The 17644-nt window shown below is 47.8% G+C and overlaps 1 protein-coding gene across 3 annotated transcripts; it reads left to right on the top strand.

Moving 5' to 3' along the window:
• Nucleotides 1–873: 873 nt before the first annotated feature.
• Nucleotides 874–12125, top strand: sdr16c5a (short chain dehydrogenase/reductase family 16C, member 5a). 3 transcript variants are annotated; one of them, XM_084708031.1, is made up of 7 exons: nucleotides 874–1006; nucleotides 1473–1804; nucleotides 3078–3209; nucleotides 3305–3404; nucleotides 3791–3935; nucleotides 6170–6295; nucleotides 11914–12125. In XM_084708031.1, the coding sequence occupies exons 2-7, from the start codon at nucleotides 1484–1486 to the stop codon at nucleotides 12008–12010; spliced, it is 921 nt and encodes a 306-aa protein (XP_084564157.1). In that variant the 5' UTR covers nucleotides 874–1006; nucleotides 1473–1483; the 3' UTR covers nucleotides 12011–12125. The 3 variants fall into 3 exon arrangements, with proteins under 3 accessions (XP_084564157.1, XP_084564156.1, XP_084564158.1); XM_084708030.1 differs by lacking the exon at nucleotides 11914–12125 and adding an exon at nucleotides 8679–9726; XM_084708032.1 differs by lacking the exon at nucleotides 11914–12125 and adding an exon at nucleotides 8679–9726 and having other exon boundaries at nucleotides 877–996.
• Nucleotides 12126–17644: the final 5519 nt, after the last annotated feature.

The raw sequence follows: 17644 nt of genomic DNA, 5'->3' as shown, positions 1-17644 counted from the left end.
TCAGCCACCAGACTCCCACAGGACTGTTATCATGTATCTGTCAGGGTCGGCCTATGACAGCCTTCTCCAGCCGCAGGGCCTCTACCCTAGTTGAAACACGCGAATTAATACAGAAAAGTACAATGGATATAGGAACCTGACACTGAATGACATGATGTAGGTTTGTACTTCACTGACTAACATAGACAAACTGTAAATTAGTCTATTCAATTACTCCCGTAGAACTCCTCAACAAATCAAATGAAAACCGGTGTATATAATCACCAGTTTTGCTCCTCTTTGCTGACAGGCCTACAGTATTATTGAAAACGGCTTTACAAATTGCTCGGTATATTGTGGAATCGTTAAATTTTTTGACGGTGAATGACACTAGCCCTGAATGATAAACGATCACATCCACACATAAGCCAACTTCGTTAGTGAACTGTCTTAATAATTTGGTGTGTTCTCACTGAAATTGCACTTTTTCTTCTGTTTGCTTCGACGACTTTCTCTTGTCTTAACATCCAACAGATGTTCGATTTCACACAGTCAGCCTCATGAATCAACCAACCCACACACGAGAGAAACATCTAAGATCGTGACACAAAAGATAAATTGTGATCATTAATAAATGCAAATTCACCTTATCTCAGCCTGTTGTCATTCTGAAGGATAATTACTCTACGATATGACAGTCAGAGACCAAATTAATAGCACTAAAAGTTTTAAATGAAAGTAAACCGTTTTTTGTGTTCACGTCAGGTTGAGATAGCGAGTTGAAACCCCAATGACTATTTGTTCTTAAATATTATTTCAAGATTACACGTTACCAAACATCCACACTCGTCCCACAATCCCTTGCGAAAGTCGAGTGCAGCGCATTCATGACAGCGTTCTCGTGCTCAAGCTTGGCGCCCCACTCACTTACACAGGGAGGTGCGCTTATCCCTGCAGCCCTTCAAACTTTGTTTTACTACGGTCCAGTAACTGACGAAACGGATAAGCAAACACCTCGTAAGTCCAGGTAAAATAAACCCTTCAAATAGCATATAATGCTAACTGTTTAAACTGTTACTCGGAACGAGTTTCTAAATTGGATTTAACGGCTTTTATCTTCTCCGCCCTGTTGGCGGAGATTTGCTAGAGCAAAGGTTACATAGCCCAGCTAAAAACTGAGAGCGACTCGTTACATAAACTATTCTGGCTTATCAATGATATCAATTTAACGTTACAAATATACAATTATTGTCGTGCTCACATCTGCACTTGTCGTTTGTTGACAATGATAACAAACAGCATGGCGCAAGGTTCCGTTTAGAGGGAAAAAATATTTCCGTTATAGGAGTGGTCGGGTTCATAATAAACTGGAGTAATACATTCTGGCAGATTATTTTCTATGCTGCGAAACCACATTAATTTCCGTGTAAATATGGAGCGTTATTTGTACAAAAACACTTAGCCTAACATCCTTTGATCGTTCTGTTTTGCAGATACCGTCAAAATGAACTTCTTAGTGGAAACACTTCAGGTGATTTTTCTGTCGTTTTACTACTACATCGAGGTGATAGTTCGCCTCTTCATCTCTCCGAAGCGGAAGAATGTCACCGGAGAGATTGTGCTTATCACCGGGGCAGGCAGCGGCATTGGCCGGCTGATGGCCCTTGAGTTTTCCGCTCTGGGCGTCTCTCTCGTGCTCTGGGACATCAATCAGGACGGGATGAAGGAGACCGCGCGGTTGGCCAAGGAGGCAGGCGCGGTCCGGGTATCCTACTACCTCTGTGACTGCAGCGACAAGGCCGAAGTGTACCGAGTAGCGGATCAGGTAGGGAAACACGGCTCGGCCTGAAGTTTTGGAAGGCGTTTTAAACACCGCTTTCTCTTACATAACAGGCCTAAAAGTTAGCTAATGAACACCTCTTTGTTTTGTAACTGTGACCAGTGATTTTACGTGCAGGAAACGACATGTTAACACATCACTTAACCTTATTGAGAAGATTTCCTCAGAAAAGTAGAGAAAACCTGCAGTTTGTTTCATCACGTGTCCTTGTAATCATAGTCTTCTGTCTGCTGTGCATCTTCCAAGATAAATATGACTGTCTGTCTGGCTACATGAGAGATACACAGTGTGTGTATGGTACATGCTAGTCAACATTACTCACAAAGCCAGATCCACTCTCTAACCCTCCCCTCTCTAACCCTCCCCTCTCTAACCCTCCTCTCTCTAACCCTCCCCTCTCTAACCCTCCTCTCTCTAACCCTCCTCTCTCTAACCCTCCCCTCTCTAACCCTCCCCTCTCTAACCCTAACCTCTGTACCTAGCCAGCAGCCAGGCCCCAGTGTCAGGGGCCGGCGGTAAGAGGATGAGCATGAGACACTCCTCCTGACGCACAGGGAGGAGAGTGAACGAGAGAGAATAGGGAGGGAGAGTGCTGTTTCATAACCTTTGTTTCTGGAGGGCGTGTGTGTGTGTGTGTGTGTGTGTGTGTGTGTAGCAGCCTTATGAAAGGTGACTCCACACCACCATGCACCAGACACTCTCCTTAACTGTCAAACCAGTTTGAAGCTGTAATCAATGAGAGAGGTTGCGATTTAGTACACATGAACATGAACCCTGACCTCTAAGCTTAGAGGGTTAGAGCATTTGCCGGCAGAACAAGAGTTTGCAGGTTGAAATCGCCCCGGTATGTCTCTGTGGATAAAAGAGTACAGGATCAACATTACTCACAAGTCAAAACACATTAAACATTTTTATCTGTTGTTAATCTAGATAGTGTTCAGTCACACTGTCTATTTGCGAGTAACTAAGTAAGCGCTAGCAACCCAATGACATCATGACCCAGTGACCTTTGCAGGCCACAGTAACCAGGATGTAGGACGAGGTGTCATGGGCGCATGTTGATGATGTCACAGGCGCGTGTTGAAGACGCTAATGGGAGTTCCGTAGCCTGTACAGTATGTCATGCAGCCCTCACTGCTGTGTGTTTACACAACTGTCCATGACACCCCTCTACACATCTCTGTTATTATCATTGTCAGCTTTCATACTCACACTCACCATAGCAACTTACTTATTCTGTGTGTGCGTGCGTGTCCAGGTGAAGAAAGAGGTCGGAGATGTCAGCATTCTCATCAACAACGCGGGCATCGTTACGGGAAAGAAGTTCATGGACGCCCCCGACTCCCTGATCGAGAAAACTGTTCAAGTCAACAGCATGGCTCACTTCTGGGTGAGTTAACAAGCTCACATCTGGGTGAGTTAGGTAGTTACAGTTAACTATTTAGGTAGTTAACTAGTCTCCCTTCTCTGTCTCTCCATCTCCAGACCTACAAGGCGTTTCTGCCCGCTATGGTAGCGAACAACCATGGTCACCTAGTCAGTGTGGCCAGTTCTGCTGGACTGATAGGAGTCAACGGACTGGCAGGTAAACAGGCTCTCTCTCTCTCTCTCTCTCTCTCTCTCTCTCTCTCTCTCTCTCTCTCTCTCTCTCTCTCTCTCTCTCTCTCTCTCTCTCTCTCTCTCTCTCTGTCTCTGTCTCTGTCTCTGTCTCTGTCTCTCTCTCTGTCTCTCTGTGTGTCTCTGTCTCTCTCTCTCCGTCTCCTTATTTCACCTTTCCCTGTTATCAGTCTGACCCGGGTGTTTCAGGATGTGTAAATGTTGACTTAGCTGCCCGCAGTGGCCGCAAGGCCACGCACTGCTCCGCTGCCCTCCTGATCACCCGGAACACAGAGATAAACAAGGCTACTCCGATATCAGTCAATATCCTGGATTCTGATTGTGTTTCCTGTCTCCTGTCCGTGTTCCCCACAGACTACTGTGCCAGCAAGTTTGCGGCCGTCGGATTTGCTGAGTCAGTGGCGTTGGAGTTACTGGCCACTGGCAAGGACGGCGTGAAGACCACCATAGTCTGTCCCTACTTCATCAACACTGGCATGTTCGATGGATGCCAAACCAAGTGAGATTCCATGCCCTTTTCTCTCGCTCTCTCACACTCTCCCACTGTCTGTCTGTCATGATGTCTGCCTTTTGGATAGGGTGGATGGGCATAGCTTAGTGGTTAGAGCATTTGCCTGCAGATCCGGAGGTTACAGGTTCAATTCCCCACACCTTATTGTTGCTCTCGTCACATGACCTTATATGGTCATTTTCTGTCCTCTGGATCCTTGCATCTGCTAGGTACAGAGTACCTGTCAGGCCCGGGTGTGTGTGATCAATGAGATGTGGAGAGGCAGACTTTCATCTTCAATGATATCACTCTGTGCTGGCTCCTACCTCTCACTGCTCTCTAAGTGTTTTCATTATATTCTATTGTATAGACTCAATAGATTTTCCTATTATCTGTCAATCTCTCACAGTTTCTGCAGATTGTGCGTGTGTGTATTTGTCTGTGTGTGTGCCCCTTTGTGAATGCCTGTGTGTGTGTGTGTGTGTGTGTATGACACAGAGGTGGAGAGGGGACACTGATTAGATGGTGCTTCGGCTTATGGGCCGTGAAATAGACCAGTTTGACTTAGTATCGACAGACTAGACTGGATGGATCTGTCTCATGGATGTGTGAGAGTGGGAGTGAGTGTGTGTGGTGAGAGTGTGTGTGTGTGTGTGTGTGTGTGTGTGTGTGTGTGGGTGAGAGTGTGTCTAGAGTGTGTGTGTGTGTGTGTGTGTGTGTGTGTGTGGGTGAGAGTGTGTCTAGAGTGTGTCTAGAGTGTGTGTGTGTGTGTGTGTGTGTGTGTGTGTGTGTGAATGTGAGTGAGAGTGACGCACCTTGTTCAGACCAGAGGGCACGAGGAGAGGTGTTGAGATGTCCTTTCTCTCTGGTCATACATAACAGATAAACCCTGGGGATGATAGGAGAGAGGGAGGGAGAGATAGAGAGACGGGTGGAAGGTGAAGGGATGGGTGGACAAATCAGGGGTGAGAGGAGGAAGGAAGGGAGGGAGGGGGCAATGGATGGATACAGAAATGTAGTGGGTTTAAGAATGAACATGGTGGTTTGTGAATATGAATTTTGTGACATAGTAGGTGTGTGTCAGTAGTATAGATGAGTTCTGTTCTCCCCCCCCCCCCACAGATAATAGAAACATCTATTGAGTCTAATGAATAGAATATAATGAAAACACTTGAGGTAGGAGAGACATCACTGGGTGATGAAATAGACATTACATTATAATAAATATTAGACATTATAATAGACTTGAGATATTAGACATTATAATGAATATTGATTGTTTGTGTGGGTGAAGTTTTTCTTGAATCTCCTTGTGGATCCATAAAGGGAATTTAATTGAACGGAAAACTGATGAAATGTTGCAATGTGAAGAGTTCTGAACTCTCCCTCGCCCTCCTTTCTCCTCGTCCCCTACTCCCCCATTTCATGCTACTCCCTCCCTCTTCTCTACGCCCTCCGCCTGGCTCCTCCTGGCTCCTCCTCTCCCCTCCTGGCTCCTCCTTCCCTCCTGGCTCCTCCTTCCCTCCTGGCTCCTCCTCTCCCCTCCTGGCTCCTCCTTCCCTCCTGGCTCCTCCTCCCCTCCTGGCTCCTCCCCTTCCCTCCTGGCTCCTCCTCTCCCCTCCTGGCTCCTCCTTCCCTCCTGGCTCCTCCTTCCCTCCTGGCTCCTCCTTCCCTCCTGGCTCCTCCTCTCCCCTCCTGGCTCCTCCTCTCCCCTCCTGGCTCCTCCTTCCCTCCTGGCTCCTCCTTCCCTCCTGGCTCCTCCTTCCCTCCTGGCTCCTCCTCTCCCCTCCTGGCTCCTCCTCCCCTCCTGGCTCCTCCTTCCCTCCTGGCTCCTCCTTCCCTCCTGGCTCCTCCCCTTCCCTCCTGGCTCCTCCCCTTCCCTCCTGGCTCCTCCTTCCCTCCTGGCTCCTCCTCTCCCCTCCTGGCTCCTCCTCTCCCCTCCTGGCTCCTCCTCTCCCCTCCTGGCTCCTCCTCTCCCCTCCTGGCTCCTCCTCTCCCCTCCTGGCTCCTCCTTCCCTCCTGGCTTCTCCTTCCCTCCTGGCTCCTCCTCTCCCCTCCTGGCTCCTCCTTCCCTCCTGGCTCCTCCTTCCCTCCTGGCTCCTCCTCTCCCCTCCTGGCTCCTCCTCTCCCCTCCTGGCTCCTCCTCTCCCCTCCTGGCTCCTCCTCTCCCCTCCTGGCTCCTCCTTCCCTCCTGGCTCCTCCTTCCCTCCTGGCTCCTCCTTCCCTCCTGGCTCCTACCCCAGGTGGCCCAGGCTGCTCCCCGTCCTGGAGCCTGACTACGTGGCCCAGCAGGTGGTGCGTGCCGTGCTGACAGACCAGGCCTACCTGCTCATGCCCCGCAGCCTCTACTGGATCATGGGCCTCAAGAAGTGAGTCACGGTGTGTGTGTGTCTGTGTGGAGGCCAGGCTGGTTCCTGGGTCTAGAGAGAGAGGGCCAGGCTGGTTCCTGGGTCTAGAGAGAGAGGGCCAGGCTGGTTCCTGGGTCTAGAGAGAGAGGGCCAGGCTGGTTCCTGGGTCTAGAGAGAGAGGGCCAGGCTGGTTCCTGGGTCTAGAGAGAGAGGGCCAGGCTGGTTCCTGGGTCTAGAGAGAGAGGGCCAGGCTGGTTCCTGGGTCTAGAGAGAGAGGGCCAGGCTGGTTCCTGGGTCTAGAGAGAGAGGGCCAGCACTATGTGATGCTCTAAGACTAGGAAGTAGGGTCAGCTGACCAGTCACATGGTCTGCCTTAGTACCAAGTGGCGTTGGATCTTTCCGCCCTTCCTCCCCCCTCTTCCTGTCCTTCACTGTCCTCACCCATTGTTGCATAACATGAGAAACCACTTCCTCATTTATAATTCTATTTAAATGTTATTCAGTATTCCCACCCCCCCACTACCTCCAGTTTCTGGACATGTGGGTTTCAACACAGGTCAGTGTGTTGCTCTGTGGGCAGGACGCTGCTTGGTGAAGGGTCGGTTTCGAAAACCCGTTACGCCACCGACACGTACACTGAGCCTGTGAAACCAGGCTGGAGCCTTGTTGCCACGGAAGCTGTCAAGTTGGCGTCGCTGTGTGTTGTGCCAGTCAACGATCTACAGAGCCACGTTGCCAGGCAACAGAGCTGTGGTATTCATCTGTGGTCGCAGGAATTTGTAACCGGGTTGCGTTGCTAGAGTTAATCACGCTCATACACACGAACATATGCATGCTCAAACACACACACACACACACACACACACACACACACACAGCAGTGTGTAGACAGCTAGGGTTGTGTGTTGTTTTGGTACCAGAATGAGGATCAGAGAATCTGTCATCAACAAAAGCAGTACAGTTAACCTGTCTGTCGACTGCTGTAGGGTAGACCTGTCTGTCTGTCTCTACTGCTGTAGGATAGACCTGTCTGTCTCTACTGCTATAGGGTAGACCTGTCTGTCTACTGCTGTAGGGTAAACCTGTCTGTCTGTCTCTACTGCTGTAGGATAGACCTGTCTCTACTGCTGTAGGGTAGACCTGTCTGTCTACTGCTGTAGGGTAGACCTGTCTGTCTGTCTCTACTGCTGTAGGGTAGACCTGTCTGTCTGTCTCTACTGCTGTAGGGTAAACCTGTCTGTCTGTCTCTACTGCTGTAGGGTAGACCTGTCTGTCTCTACTGCTGTAGGGTAGACCTGTCTGTCTACTGCTGTAGGGTAAACCTGTCTGTCTGTCTCTACTGCTGTAGGATAGACCTGTCTCTACTGCTGTAGGGTAGACCTGTCTGTCTACTGCTGTAGGGTAGACCTGTCTGTCTCTACTGCTGTAGGATAGACCTGTCTGTCTGTCTGTCTGTCTGTCTGTCTCTACTGCTGTAGGGTAGACCTGTCTGTCTCTACTGCTGTAGGATAGACCTGTCTGTCTGTCTCTACTGCTGTAGGGTAGACCTGTCTGTCTCTACTGCTGTAGGGTAGGCCTGTCTGTCTGTCTGTCTCTACTGCTGTAGGATAGACCTGTCTGTCTCTACTGCTGTAGGGTAGACCTGTCTGTCTGTCTGTCTCTACTGCTGTAGGGTAGACCTGTTTGTCTCTACTGCTGTAGGGTAGTGGGGGTAGATGGTAGGCCCTGTCTTCAGGACTGTAGGGTGGGGAAGTACTGGAGTCTGTCTCCTGTAATGTAGTGGTATTGATCAGACCCGTGGTGGTGAGATTAGTCATTATTGATGAGGAGCACTTTAGACTGGTAGCCTGTGATGTCAACATGCCATTACTGCAAGAATGTTAATGCCTCCGTGTGTGTGTGTGTGTGAGGGTGGTTGTGTGTGAAGGAGGGTGGTTGTGACTTTCTGTTCGATTCTCCACACCCTGATGTCTGGGGTCAATATATCTATAATACAACCCCCCCCCCCCCCACACACACACACACACACTTTCCTCTCCTCCTCCCTCCTTCCTTTTATCCACTTTAGTTCATTCAACCCCCGCGACCCCCAACCCTTCCCCCTCCCCCTCCTCCCCCCCTCCACCGCCTCCTCCACCGCCTCCTCCCTTCCACTAATCTGACCTCCCCGTCTCCCAATCTACCCCATGATTCACCCCCTCCCTCCTCCATGCCTCCTCCCCCTCTCTCCCTCCCCCATGCCTCCCCTCCCTCCCTGCCTCCCCCTCCCTCCCTCCCCCATGCCTCCTCCCTCCCCTCCCTCCCCCATGCCTCCTCCCTCCCCCATGCCCCCCCTCCCTGCCTCCCCCTCCCTCCCCCTCCCTCCCCCATGCCTCCCCCCTCCCTCCCCCATGCTTCCTCCCAGCTGTCTGAAGTGGAAGCTGGCTGCTGTGGTGTGCAGCTACCTGGGGGTGTTCGACTGCCTGGAAGATTCCAGCCCCCCCCCCCATCTCAAGCTGCACTGAACCCCTCCAGCCTCGTCAGGCTCAGTAGACCACAGCTGGAGTGATGTTGCCTGACACACACACACACGCACACGCACACACATATACACATACACACATACACACATACACATATACACATAGCCACACATACATACCTACATACATCCACTCACAAACACAAGTAAACACACACACTGACACACACACACTCCAGGGGCTGTTAGGTGTGTTGGTTAAGCTGTCAGGTGTTTTGTATCATTTATCATCTCATGGATTTCTTAAGAAGCATGTTAGCTAACCAGCCTGTTAGCTTAGCATTCAGTTTGCTTACAGATTCTCCTAATTTAGAATCTGTACAGTTGTACAGATTCATTTAGCAGTTAGAAACTGTACATTTAGATTAGTTTAGGATTTAAATTCACTTTCAGTTACAAACAGATTAACTATTTTTGCTAAGCATGTCGTTCCACATAGATTCACTCACAATTGCACAAATAAACAAGCCAACTAGCCATACAGTAGCCTCTAACGCTAACGTGTAGCTAGCTACATACACACAAGTGGGACTCCTGCTTAAAGCCTGGCATTGTCATGTTATCCTAGCATGTAGCCACACGGTGTCCATAGAAACAGTATTTCCATCTCCTCTCTGTCGTTTGAATATTATGCAAAGTTGCAAACGGACAAGCTGGCGTTTGCCAGTCATTGTCTGTGACATCACCGCCGGCCTTCAGTCTGACTGAAGTGGTGGTCTTGTTTTTCTGGAGCTGTGATGTCGAATGATTTGTACTTTGTTGTTTGTCGATATGTTGTGTGGTTTAGCACTGCACGTCCTGGGCTGTGGTTGTTTGGTGAGAGCATAAGATGTCACCCCCCCCCCCCCCCAAATCTTCACCATCGACTGTAGACGGCCTCTCTGTGAGATGGACGTTTTTGATCAAAAAAAGAAATAAAGAGGTTCTGTTATTGTTTCGTAATAATATTGAATCATGTCACGTGTGATCTATAATGTGTGAGTGTTTCAGTCTCAGTTACAGTAATCCAGTTTGTGTGCCCTCATGCAATCTGACAAATTGTGAGAGGGAAGGAGAAATGCGGGCAGAAGGGCCAACAGTTGTGTGTGTGTGTGTGTGTGTGTAGATGCTGACAGTCAACTTTATGGTTGTGTATATGAGCTGCTGACAGTCAGGCGTGTGTGTGTGTGTGTGTGTGCGTACACCCTAAGTGAATCAGGAAGTGAATACAAGGTTGAGTTCCCAAGAGGAATGGTGGGTGGGGCTTGTCAAGTGACTTGGACATCAGGAAATAAAGGATATTGCTACATGAAGATGATGTGGTTCTCTGAGTGCTGGTGGGGGAATACTGGACATGAAGTCTGGTCTACTGCTGTAGACGGAAGACTGCATTACGGGTGGGTGGCAATTTCAGTTCGGTCATTTATTGGGACAGACAGTGTTTGAGGAGCAGAGAGAGGTGAAACTGATCTGGATCTGTCTAGTCAAACACAAACTCGGTTAAATATTAGAGAAAAGACTGTTACGCCTCCAGCTCGCTTCTCCTCAGGTAAATACTGTGAGGAACACTTTGGGTGTGTTTGATATGGGTTTCGCAATACATCGACTCCAGTGGAAAGGTCTGCAGAGTGCGACAGGTGAAACTAACTAAATGTACCGACGCAAGTGTCTGTGCCTGGTTCCCAATGCCCTGAGGACACACACACACCTGTAGTCGCTCCTGTCAGCTGGGATCTCCTGGAGAGGGGCTCTGACGAGCTAGCTGCTGTCTGGATCAATAGTTTGAACCTGAACTAACCTGACTGAGGCACACTATCACACCTCCTCATGACCGTCTCCCCCATCTCCTGTCTCCTTTGTCTGGGGCCATGACCTCCTCTCCTCATCCTCCTCTCTCCTCATCCTCCTCTCTCCTCATCCTCCTCTCTCCTCATCCTCCTCTCTCCTCATCCTCCTCTCTCCTCATCCTCCTCTCTTCTCATCCTCCTCTCTCCTCATCCTCCTCTCTTCTCATCCTCCTCTCTCCTCATCCTCCTCTCTCCTCATCCTCCTCTCTTCTCATCCTCCTCTCTCCTCATCCTCCTCTCTTCTCATCCTCCTCTCTCCTCATCCTCCTCTCTCCTCATCCTCCTCTCTTCTCATCCTCCTCTCTCCTCATCCTCCTCTCTCCTCATCCTCCTCTCTTCTCATCCTCCTCTCTCCTCATCCTCCTCTCTCATCCTCTTCTCTCCTCATCCTCCACTCTCATCCTCCTCTCTCCTCATCCTCCTATTCCTCTCATCCTCCACTTCTCTTATCATTCTCCCCCTTCCTCCTGTCTCAATCTCTCTAACTCCCTCACACCCTCTCTCTCCCCCGTCCCCTCCCTGGCCAGTACACCCTCCACAGGTCCTTACTTATGCTTGGGGTCTAATGAGGTGTTCTGACGGGCTGCAGGATAAAGCAGCACCTGCGTGTGGGCTGCTGCTGCTGTCCTTCAGACAGACATGAGCCGGACGTGACCGCTCAGCAGAGCTGGAACCTGCTGGAACCCTCTGTGTGTGTGTCTGTGTGTGTGTGTCTGTGTGTGTGTGTGTGTCTGTCTGTTTCTGTGTGTGTCTGTGTGTGTGTGTGTGTGTGTCCGTCTGTGTGTGTCTGTCTGTGTGTGTATATCTGTGTGTCTGTCTGTGTGTGCCTCTCGTTTATGGTAATCACCCTGAGTGAAACGTAGAAGAGGAACGAAGGAGATAGAACGAGAGGAGCTGGAGGAAAAGAGATCCACATAGATGGAGAAGGGAAAGAGAAAGAGGAGGGGGGAGGATTAGAGAAGGAGAGGTCGTAGAAAGGAGAGGGGGGGAAAGAGAGAGTAACCCACCCTCTCTGCCACTCCTCCCCCACCCCACCCCCACTCTTTCTCCCCACCCCCCTCCCCCCCTCACTATTGTTCTCTCCTGAAGCTTGATGGTGTCTTTGTCTTCCTCCTGTGTGGCAGCAGAAGAGCTCCTTTGACCAGTTGCGACAAGATGACCTCGTTACCCCTCCTCATTACCCCGCCTCCCCCATCTCCTCAACAACTGATGTTGTTGTAGATGATTATGATGGTGGTTGTTGATGTTTTGTTTTTGATGATGATGATGATGTTGTTGTTGTGCCCCGTCAGTATCCTGCCCGTCAAGCTGGGAGTGGTGATGGGTCTGTACCTGGGAGCCTTCAGCGTGATGGACAGCTTCAGAGGACGCACCAAGAAGGAGGACTGAGAGATGGAAGGATGGAGAGATGGAGGGATGGAGGGATGGTGAGATGGAGAGATGGAGGGATGGAAGGATGGTGAGATGGAGAGATGGAGGGATGGAAGGATGGAGGGATGGAGGGATGGAGGGATGGTGAGATGGAGGGATGGAGGGATGGTGAGATGGAGGGATGGTGAGATGGAGAGATGGAGGGATGGAGGGATGGTGAGATGGAGGGATGGAAGGATGGTGAGATGGAGAGATGGAGGGATGGAAGGATGGTGAGATGGAGAGATGGAGAGATGGAAGGATGGAGAGATGGAGGGATGGAGAGATGGAGAGATGGAAGGATGGAGAGATGGAGAGATGGAGAGATGGAGAGATGGAAGGATGGAGAGATGGAGAGATGGAAGGATGGAGAGATGGAGGGATGGTGAGATGGAGGGATGGAAGGATGGACAGATGTAGGGATAGTGAGATGGAAGAGAAATTGAGATCCCTGACATGCCTGTCCCGCCCCCGACACCTCTCCCTGCCCTCATTGGACGAGAGGATTGAAAAGAAAGACCCATCTTGTGACATCATAGGTGCTGTACCTATCAGGATCCGCCTGTGTTTAGAGGTTACGGGTTAACCTCGGACCAGGAAAAAAATTATAGTTATGCTACATGAAGTAATCTACTAGTACAACTTCGGTTTATATACTCTGCATGTTTTCTTAATTTTTAAAATCTTTTTATTGATAAAAAAAAAGTTTAAAGGGGTCATTGACTGATTTTATAGGGTATTCAACACTGTTCCTTAAGGTTTCCAAATAGGTAACATGTAACATTGGTTGGGCTGAAAATGGCCTGGGTGCTGTTCTGTGCCCCCTGATGCACCTTGTGAAATAGCCCAGAATGAAACGAGAGGTTTTCCCCCTTTTATGGTATGCTCATGAATATTTAGATGAGCTGTGTGCTGATTGGTTGGTTAACAACAAGCAAAGCTGCGTAGCAAAGACGCAACATAGCCAAACATAACTGAATTTTTACATGACAACACAGGTCATTTATTGAAAATGAAAAAATGAAATACTGTTTGCCCCATTGCCAATAAACTAAATCATCACACATTCTACCTGCTAGATACAGGAGACGTTGCTAATAACTGTGAGCAACAAAATCATCGTAGAGCTTGTGGTTGTGATGAACATAAGGACATTTGTACATTTTGGGGCGTGACGAAGGTACAGACCAGAGCCACATAAGGTGGAGCCACCGATGTGATGTCAACTCGGTGGCTTTTTGGAAACTGCTCGTTTTACAGCAGCAGTTTCAAATTGTGATATTTGCATAGAAAAGACGTGTCAATGAACTTTGAGGTTGTTATTCAACTATGACAAGATAAACTGGGTTTTACAGTCAATGACCGCTTTAATTTTTTTTTTACTCAGCAAATTAAGACTGTTCATGTGACTGGAGCATCTGTTCGATAATGAATGATTTATAGGGTTTTAATGACTTGTTTGATTTTAATGATTAATATGATTCTTGAAGTTTATATTTGTACTGAATCAAAGCACATCTGTTTCCCTGAGAGGAGTGTTTCTGCAGCAGCTTTTCAGGGACAGTCATATGGTGTCATAATGTCATTACATCATAATGTGCAAAATAATCATGTAATTACATCATTATGTACAGTGTCATAATGTAATTACATCATAATGTAACAATGGCATAATGCAATTACATCATAATTAGGGGTGGGGGAAAAATTGATTCACATATTTCTAAAATCGTATTTAAAAAATGTTGGGATTAAACATCGAAAAAATCATGACCCCAAGAATTGAATCGTGAGGTACCAAAAGATTCCCACCCCTAATCATAATGTAACAATGTCATACTGTAATGATGTCATAATGTAACAGTAATGTAATGATGTCAAAATGTAATTATGTCATAATGTATTGATTCAGTTGGTCCAGAGAGCAGAGGTCATGTGCCCCAACCCTCTTATCCAATGAGAGGCCAGGTAAAGAGTTTGGACATGGCCACATATTTAGAGTTAATGTGTAAATGTTTCTGCCTTTATGTTTCTGGTCCATCTTTAAAAGGGAAACCAGGACGACCCTCCACCTCTCTGTTTGCCGTCTGCTTGTTGCTAAACTCCAACGTTCAATATTTCATAAAGCCCCCTCCGCTAGCTGCAGGGCTGGAGTGTGCAGCGAGCTGAGCAGCTTCTGTGTTGTTAAGCTGTGTGGCCAAGGACGTGGCCTCCAGACATGTTAACACTGGGGTTTGGGCATTTGAAGTTATATTTGCTAAGGATTTAAATGCGCCACGTTTCAGAAGTCCAGGCACATTGTTAGGGAAACACACGCTTACACACACACACACACACACTCACACACACACACACTCAGGAAGCACCCCCATGTGCTTAGGGTTAATGAGTACTATGCCTTGGATTAGTCAGTGGCAGTTAGCTATGGCAACTATGTAACTATGGTAACTATGTAGCTATGGTAACTAATTGACTGATCCCACAGTGGCCCCTCAACACCACATAGCAGAACTGGTAGAACCCTGCTTAGAACCATAGAACCGAGTTAGAGAACACACACACAGATACACACACACACGGCATGTGACAGACGTTATAGCATGGACACATACACAGTCTTGAGACTTGTGATTGACACACAATAGAGACAGCAGCTGGGGGTCTTAACCATATTGTTAGACGGGGGTGGGGGTATAAATCAAAATAAAATAAAATGTATTTGTATAGCCCTTTTTACACGCAAGCATGTCACAGAAGGCTTCACATGCGCCCATAGAACTGCCCCTCAACCAACCTAAACCCTCAAGGAAGACAAGGAAAAACTCCCAGAAAAACTCCCAACAGGAGAAAAAAAGGAAGAAACCTTGGGAGGAGCAATTCAGAGAGGGATCCCCTCCTTCAGTATATACGTGTATATAAACGCATATATATACTTGCGTTTAAAGGTGAAGTAAGAGATATATGAATGCTGTGCACCATACTCAAGGCCGGAAAATCTTCATTTTTCATTGTTGTCTGTTCATATTAATGGTGGCATATTGTACCTTATCAATGTATTCATCTTGAAAACTAAGCACATATCTTTGTCCTACATCCTAAATGGTAATGGTAGGCTACCTTATATATTATGAAGCAAACTGTTTAGTACATGAAGCATATTGTAATAAATACTTGTAACCATAATTTTGATTAAAATAAATAATAAACGAGTGTTTACATGTTGCTTTTAAAATTGTAAAGCGTTTACTTTCTTCCATTAGTTAGTTAAAGTGCTCTTTTGATTTAAATAGGCCTAGTTGCGAACGTTTTCAGGATTCGATCATCATAAATTAGGCGCGTGTGAGTGTATACTTGTGTACGTGTCTATGCGATGTTGATGGGTGCGTGGGCGATGGTCAGCGTGTTGGTGCGTGTGTAAAAGTTGGTAGGTACGCGTATGTGTGTGTGTGGTGCCACTAAACAAAGTAGACTAATTTTGCTAGCAGTCTCTAAAGTAAAGTATGGTAATTATCTATAATGGATTGTGTGCAGAACATTGATTAGCCTGTCAGACACAGTTCAAGCTCGTTTTTATTAGCATCAGTATGGTCTCATAGACTTCAGCGTATCAGGCACTAGAGAGAACCGGAGAGAACCTGCGCCGTGGCGCGACTACGGTGCAACAACGCCATCTAGTGGAGGAAGGCAGCACGACTACTGGGCTCTGCTGTACAAAGTTTTCTAAATGTCTTAAATAGTAGCTAGCCATGTTCCCTCCAATATCAACACCCTGTATTTGTAGTCGGTTTTGGCTGCTTGTCTTTAACATTATGGGCGTTTGATATTTTCAAGAAATAAATAATCGCCCATGGGTTCTGACCCATGCAGGTCGGTCATACAATTACAGCTTGGGATCTGAGGAGAGGTCCAGTCTGATCAGTTCCGGCTCGAATTTTTGGGATATACATTTTACTGTTACTAATTTGAGCAACCTGAAATTCGTTCGTTCGTTCGTCATCTGCCGCTTGTCCGGGGATCGGGTCGCGGGGGCAACGACCTAAGCAGGGAGGCCCAGGCTTCCCTCTCCCCGGCCACTTCCACCACCTCTTCCTGGGGGACCCCGAGGCGTTCCCAGGCCAGCCGAGTGACATAGTCCCTCCAACCTGAAATTCCAAACCTTAAATTTGGGGATCAGAATTTTTTTTAACATTGAAAAAAATCCTATATCAATTTTAAAGAGGTGAATTCAAAACCTACACATTTCGGTGGTGTTTAAATGTCAAAAGTTTTCAATTCCTTTTAAAATTTAAACCATTTTGTCACTGATTTGCTTCCATAAGCAGGCAGCCAAGCAGACAGCCATGCGATCATCTCTCCCGTCGCTGTCCATAAGTGTGATATTTCATAAGCAGCACTAGGGGGCGCGGTTGTCCTAAAGGAGACCAGAGGTATGACTGGAACCGTGAGGGAGCCAGGTAACGATGCTGTACCTGTCTCGTGGCGACGGTTTCAACGGAAGCGTCGGAGTAACGGCCAAGAAGGAAGTGGACTTTCCTTAATGTTTTACTGATTAAAGGAATACGATGACGTATGGATGCATGAAAGAGGGAGGGATTGATGGAGAACCGGAAGTAGCTTATTTGATTTAGGGTTATGTAAAAGTTGATATTGAGTTGATGAGTGAGTTGTGAGATATGTGAGATCTGTTAAAGGCTGTAAAGTGGATGGATGGATAAGTGGGTGAAGGACGGATGGATGGATGGCAAACACCATTCACATTCTCATTGAAGCCAAACCGCTGTTGTGTCTGTCTACCTGTGTTGATGATGATTCTGCAGAAACGTTTTTACATCAAGACAACGCACGTCATTTTCAAAAAGTCAAACCGTTTGTCACAGATGATCATCAAACGGAGAATGTAGGCCTACGTTATTGCCAAAAACACTTACATCTAGAACTCGTATTTTTAACGTCTCACTGGGCGAATGAAGCGTAGTCGCTTCTATAAACAGTTCTGACGCCCGCCTGCGTGCGCGCATCCCCAGGGAATACGGTGAACAGAGGAGGAGGAGGAGGCTCGAGGATTCCTAAACTTGATACCGAATACTACGGCGAGCGCTCATTCACTCGACGTTCACATGCCAGCGTTCCGTTACGCGCCAGAGAGTTCCACCGTGCACGGTGAAATGGCAAGGCACACGGCAGTCCCGGCTCCGTACTACGGTGAGTATCTGCAAGCTCGCACAACTCGACTGTTACACGGGAGCTATTGTCTTCTTTATTACACGAGTCTGAGTATGCCGTTTAGCGGTCCAGTATAATTTGAAAGGTTCAACAAAAGGGTACGCGAACACATCAGAATAGCTTACGATAAAAACGTCTATCAAACGACAACACCGATCTATTTTAGTCTCCAAGAGAATTAGTGAGGTCATTAGTGACAACTAAATCCGTCGGCTGCACCGGTAGCAGGTAGCACCGTACCTTACAATAACCAATTTCTTCTCGAGGGAATGTGTCGTGTCCGGTGCTTTGGGAGATATGAGAGATAGGCCAACATCTCCTTCTGTCATCACATTTTAGTACAACAGCGCAGATATAACTAATCTACTAATCAGTAACTTACCCTCAACG

This window comes from Hypomesus nipponensis, chromosome 10 (assembly GCF_054491055.1).
Source record: "Hypomesus nipponensis isolate SF chromosome 10, ASM5449105v1, whole genome shotgun sequence".
Taxonomy (NCBI): Eukaryota; Metazoa; Chordata; class Actinopteri; order Osmeriformes; family Osmeridae; genus Hypomesus; species Hypomesus nipponensis.
This window is presented reverse-complemented; position numbering and strand designations above follow the sequence as displayed.

Bases quoted from the DNA above. Each gene is read 5' to 3' on its own strand.
- sdr16c5a (XM_084708030.1), top strand. From the start codon at position 1,484: ATGAACTTCTTAGTGGAAACACTTCAGGTGATTTTTCTGTCGTTTTAC. The intron at 3,405-3,790 runs GTAAACAGGCTC...TGTTCCCCACAG, and splicing joins AGGAGTCAACGGACTGGCAG to ACTACTGTGCCAGCAAGTTT. The intron at 3,936-6,169 runs GTGAGATTCCAT...CTCCTACCCCAG, and splicing joins TTCGATGGATGCCAAACCAA to GTGGCCCAGGCTGCTCCCCG.